Source organism: Miniopterus schreibersii (genome assembly GCF_964146895.1).
Source record: "Miniopterus schreibersii genome assembly, chromosome: 2".
NCBI classification, from domain to species: domain Eukaryota; kingdom Metazoa; phylum Chordata; class Mammalia; order Chiroptera; family Miniopteridae; genus Miniopterus; species Miniopterus schreibersii.
In genome coordinates, this window is record NC_138102.1 from 143850909 (window position 1) to 143856947 (window position 6039).

The window sequence follows — 6039 nt, forward strand, 5'->3', positions numbered from 1 at the left end:
TTTTGACTTCTAGCATTTTCTTCTGAGTCTTAGAGTTTTCATCTTCTTGCTTACATTACTCATCTATTTTTGCACATGTGCACTTTTCCCAGTAGAGTCCTTAGTATATTAATCATAGTCATTTTAAATTCCTGGTTTGATAATTCCAAAATTTCTACCATATATGTCTGGTACTGTTGCTTGCCTTGTCTCTTTAGACTGTATTTTCTGCCTTTTAGCATGCCTTGTAACTTTTTTGTAGAAAGACATAATATACTGGGTACAAGGAACTGAGGTTTTATGTTTATCTGGCTGGGAGTTAGGCTGTTTTTCATTTGCTATAGCTATAGGTGTCAGAGGCTAAATGTCCTTGTTTTGGGTTTCCCTAGAGACTCTGTCTTAAATAGTCTGGGCTTGCAGTTTTTCAGTTGTAATGCCTTGTTATTACATTGGAGCCCTACTGATGTGTTGGTAAAATGGTGTGTGTGTGTGTGTGTGTGTGTGTGTGTGTGTGTGTGTGTGTGTGTGTGAAAAAGTGTTCTCTAGTCCTATTAGGACTCAATCTTTCAGTGAGCTTGTGTTCCTGGACTGTGACCTTCACAAATGATTCTTGGTTTTTTTTTTGTCCCCTTAGGTGAAACAAGAAAGCTAGAGGAGGCTGGAGTTGGTTGTTTTCCTTCTCCCACATTGGTTAAGCTCTGTTAAATAGTTTCTCTTGAGGGTAGGCCTATGTTAAGAACTGAATGCTCTGACCCTAGCCAGGTATTTCAGTTGGTTAGAGTGTCATTCCAATATGCTAAGGTTGCAGGTTCAATCCCCGATCAAGCACATACAAGAGTCAACTAATGAATGCATAAATAAGTGGAACAACAAACTGATGTTTCTCTTTCTCTCTCTCTCTTCCTCTCTCTTAAAAAAAAAAAAAGGAACTGAATGCTCTGGGTATATTTCAAATGGCTACTTTCCCTCTTTCCTTGCCAGAAAGATGGGAGAATTTTTCCCAATCTTCATAGGAAGACCTATAGGGCTCCTGGAGGTAAAACTCACAAAAATGTGGGGGACTTCTAAAGGTAGGGCCCCCAGGATTTTAAAAAAATCTTCCCATGTAGTCCAATTTCAATTATCAGCAATTGGCCAATTGCCCTTTATACTAAATTTTAAAAAAATACGTTTTTATTGATTTCAGAGAGAGGAAAGGAGAGGGAGAGAGATAGAAACATCAATGATGAGAGAAGATCATGGATTGGCTACCTCCTGCATGCCCCCTACTGGGGATGGAGCCTGAAACCCAGGCATGAGCCCTGACCAGGAATGGAACTGTGACCTCCAGGTTCATGGGTCGGGGTTCAATTGCCCTTTAAGTATTCCTACCAGTTGCTGGTTCCAGTAGTAGTTTTTGCTCCTAGTAAGCCATGATTCTCTGTTCTGCTTGTTCTGACTCTGCCTGTCTCTCTACTTTTTGTGATAGAGGTTGCCCTGTCACCTCAATTCTTTGATGTATTTAACACATTGTATGTGGGAAACGTATTTATACGTTTTACGTTGACTGGTAGTAGAGCGTGCAATAAAAACTACCCGCAAACTTAAGAAGGGTTGTTGATTTTCAGTTCAGCCTTTTTTTTGGTTGTGAGGCGTGATGATTTCCAAGCTCTTTATATGTCAGACTGGAAACCAGAAGTCCCTGTCTATTTTATCTGTATGGAAGGTATACTATGTGATTGTGTGCTCATCTCTTCCCAATTTCATGGTCAGTGATGTCACATTGTTAGCTTGAAATTGAGCATGGTGGGAAATAACACTACAGAAATTGGCAAATGCTACAGACAAAGGCTTGATTTGTTTTGTTGACTGTCTAGAGTTAAGAAAGTGTAGAGAAAAAATTATGTATATTAAGTTTTAAAGTGTATCATGCCTGTAGCCATTACATTATCAATAGAACAAGAAACTGAAATATTCTTCCAGTATTCAAAAACTATTATCCAATTCATCAAAGATATTGCTCAAGTCACTGACAAATAAGTTAAGTTCCAACATAAGTCTCATTGTTTCACTTTTCATCTCATTGAATAACGCAAATGAAAATGTCAACCAACGGTCAAAACTATACTCATTTATCAGATGCAATTATAGGTTGGTTCTTGATTCGAATTTGGTAAAATTCAATGAAAGCATTCTGTGAGAATCTGTTGGCTATAAAAAAATTACAATAAATAAGATTGCATACTTTATTTTTTATAAATTGTGTGCTACATTTATATCAGTACGTTTTACAATAAACTTTGTGTATGTATTCATATACATATACATACAATTATTTTTCTGGATAGCTGATTGTTAATAATTTGCCAGCACATATACACCATGGCTAATTTCAAGCTATCATATGACATCACTGAATGTGGATTTAGGGACAATTTGGAAGAGGACACTTATCTTTTCATATTTTAATTTGGAGACTATAAGAATGTTGGGAGAAATTGTTTTAACAGTAGTAAATGGTAATGTTTGACATGACTGAAATATGACATTCATAAGCACAGCAAAATAAGATTAAATCATGAAATATGGTATAATAAATCCTGTACTAGATTAGTCTAGTGAATAAGAAGAGTAGCCTTATAGGTATGACTTACAGAAAATGGAGTCCTATTTAACAACAAAAAAAATTCCTCTGGTTTAAGATTTTGTCAATTGTTCTTTAAGGGCAACGTACTAGAAGGTTAACATTATTATTATTATTATTATTTTTAAGGGAAAGCAAAAGTTTATTGCAGGAAAGGAGAGACAAAAGCTCCCCTGCCACAGCGAGAGGGGTCCCAAACAGGTAGTCCAAGGTTAATATTGACAATAAACATGTATCAAACACCTACTATGTGTCAGATGTTCTATCAGGACACTGAGATGACATTTAAAATCACACAGCTAATTAAAAGAGTAGCTTGGAGCCCTAGCCAGTTTGGCTCAGTGGTTAGAGTCAGCCTGCAGACTGAAAGGTCCCAGGTTCAATTTCAGCCAATAGCATGTACCTTGGTTGTGTACAGGAGGCAACCAATTGATGTGTAATTTTGAGGACATTATACTAAGTGAAATAAGCTAGTCAGAGAAAGACAAATACTACATGATTCCAGGTCTATGAGGTTATCTAAAGTCGTCAAACTCATAGAACAGCAAGTAGAATGGGGGTTGTCAGGGCTGGGGGGAGGGGGAAATGAGGACATTGTTCAATGGGTATAGAATTTCGGTTTTACAAAATGAAAAAATTGGCCCTAGCCAGTTTGGCTTAGTGGTTAGAGCATCAGCCTGAGGACTAAAGGGTCCCGGGTTCAATTTCAGCCAAGGGCATGCACCTCGGTTGCAGGCTCCGCTCCAGTCTGGCCGCATGCGGGAGGCAACCAATTGATGTGCCTCTCTCACATGGATGTTTCTCTTTCTCTACCTCTCTCCCTTATACTCTCTCTGAAAAAGCAATGGAAAAAATATCCTCGTGAGGATTAAAAAAACAAACAAAATGAAAAAGTTGTAGTGACACTTTAAAATGATTAAGCCCTGGTCAGGTAGTTCAGTTGGTTAGAGCATCGTCCCGATATGCCAAGGCTGTGGGTTCAATCCCGGGTCAGGGCACATATGACAATCAACTAACGAATATATAAATAAGTGGAACAACAAATCGATGTTTCTCATGCTTTCCCTTCTTGCCTCTCTCTAAAACCATCAATTAAAAAAATGGTTAAGATGGTTTTAAAAAATAAATAGAATAGCTGGGATTTGAATTCCAGCCTGACTCAAAAACTCACCTTTATTATGTTGTCACTGCTGCCTACTTTCAAGTAATTTCATCTTCAAAGAATATTTCTTTTCCCTGACTTCCACAGGTCCTCTTCTGTGCATGGCAGGTAGCAAGCCATTGGTTAGCAGGTGCATTGCCTGAAGCCTTACAAATACCAGAACTTTTTCTTGGAAGACTGGCAAACTCAGCTAGGAGAGCAAATTCAAAATGGAGTCATCATTCAATCCAAGACAGTGATTTTCAACTTTTCATCTCATGACACACATAAACTAATTACTAAAATTCTGCAGCGCGCACACACACATATTGCCAATCTGACTGGGAAAAAAAAAGGTATCTTTTTTTTTTTTTTTGGAGTGCTATTTTGTTCAAAGGAAAGCTAGCAGGTTTCTTTTTCTTTTCTTTTTTAAAAAAATATATCTTTATTGATCTCAGAGAGAGGAAAGGAGAGGGAGAGAGAGAGATAGAAACATCAATGATGAGAGTCACCGACCAGCCGCCTCCTGCACGCCCCCGACTGGGGACCGAGCCCGCATCCGGGGCATGTGCCCTGACTGGGAATCGAACCCCAATCGCCTGGATCTTAGGTCGACGCTCAACTGCTGAGCCATGCCTGGCCGGACTAGGTATCATTTTGATTCATTCAATCTGATGGCTATTGCTGTGTTGGCTGTTGTCATTCTTTTATTTGACAATCTAAGGGAAAAGAGGTCAGTGCCCCTGACTAGTCATGTATTGCATGTTTTAAAAATTCTTGTGGCACACTGGTTGAAAATCCCTGATCCAAGAGATAAAGTAGAGAACCAAACACAAATCAGAGAAATAGGCAAGAGGGATCTGGGAGAAATGAATTTGACTTTTAAAAGACAACATACATGACTACATAACCAAAAAAGTGCTTATCCTATTAAAAGAAAAAAGTCTGTGAAGAAGGAAGTTTGAAATCATTAGTGTTTTAATGTTATAACCTGATGTGATTTAAATTTTCCTGAACCTCAATTTTTCAAGAGTAAAATGGAGCTAAGGCTAACTATAGACAATATATGGCAGAGGAGGGCCTGAAATGGAAGGAAATAGTTCTGAGAATGAATTAGAATAAAACTTACTGCATTGGAACAGCCATGTCTAGAAATAACAAAACTCAAAGTATTATTGTTATTGGGTGAAGGCTCATTCTGCTTGCTGCACGACAGCCAGCAAGTCAAGAGACAGGAGTTGAGGCAAGGAAAGCGACTTTATTCAGAAAGCCAGCAAGCAGAGAAGACAGCAAACTACTGTCCTAAAGAACCATCTTGAGAAAGTACAGAGTTTACACTTCTTTTATGCCAGGGGAAGGAACGGGATTGGTTTGAGGTTGTTAGGAGGTGATTGATGACTGCAGACATCTGGACCTCAGCAAAGATCGAAGAGGGAATGGTGATACTTCAAACTTAGTCATGAGGTTCCTATAAATCATTATTCTTGTACATAACTTCCTTATTTCCTTGGGGAGGTAGTTTTGAGCAGGGAGGTTGTTTCAATAATTTCTTGGCCGTGGGTTAGATTCCTTTAATGATTAGCAGGACTAAGCAGAAGTAGCTAAAATGACATGTCAGGCTGGAGCAAGATGGAGTCAGAAAGACTGATTATTTTATTCTATTACATTATAAGAGACAAATGATTCTACTATTACTCAAATTTAATTAAGGTAAATTGAGTGTTCCAGAAAAACAAGAATACAGTTCGCCAGAATTGAAAAAAACAATAAAATTAGACATTAAGTTGTTGTTTTTTTAAATTTATCTTTATTGTCCAAAGTATTACAGCTGTTCCCAGTTCCCACACCCCTCAAGCCTTCACCACACTATTGTCTGTGTCCATGGGTTATGCATGTATGCATGTCAGTTATTTGGTTAACAGCCCCCCCTTCCCTCCGAGATTCCTCAGTCTGTTCCACGCTTCCATGTCTCTGGACCTGGAGAATATTATGCTGAGCAAAATAAGCCAGTCAGAGAAAGACAAGTATCACATGATCATATGTGGAATCTAGTAAACAAAATAAACTGAGACTTGTTTTTAAAGTCTACACTTATAAGTGGTATATTGTAGGTTAAACTACTTAATCTGAGTCTCAGATTCTTTATTGTAGGGTACTGTGAGCATTTATTTCACATTTATTGACTACTAGGACCAGGACTGTATTAGTATTAGGTAGGTGCTAGGCACACAAAAATGAAGGCATTGTCTTTGCCCTCAATGTCAATATAATCTGGTAACTACTATAACATCTACTG

The 6039-nt window shown here is 38.2% G+C and overlaps 1 protein-coding gene across 1 annotated transcript in view; it reads left to right on the forward strand.

Annotated features, from left to right (window-relative positions):
* The window catches only part of ADCY6 (adenylate cyclase 6), a 45879-nt gene extending 41766 nt beyond the window's left edge, over positions 1 to 4113 (forward strand). Inside the window, exon 22 of the mRNA XM_081128367.1 lies at positions 3852 to 4113. Within this exon, the coding sequence (XP_080984493.1) occupies positions 3852 to 4025 (174 nt within the window). The 3' untranslated portion in view covers positions 4026 to 4113. The remainder of the gene's footprint in view (positions 1 to 3851) is intronic.
* The last annotated feature ends 1926 nt before the right edge of the window (positions 4114 to 6039 follow it).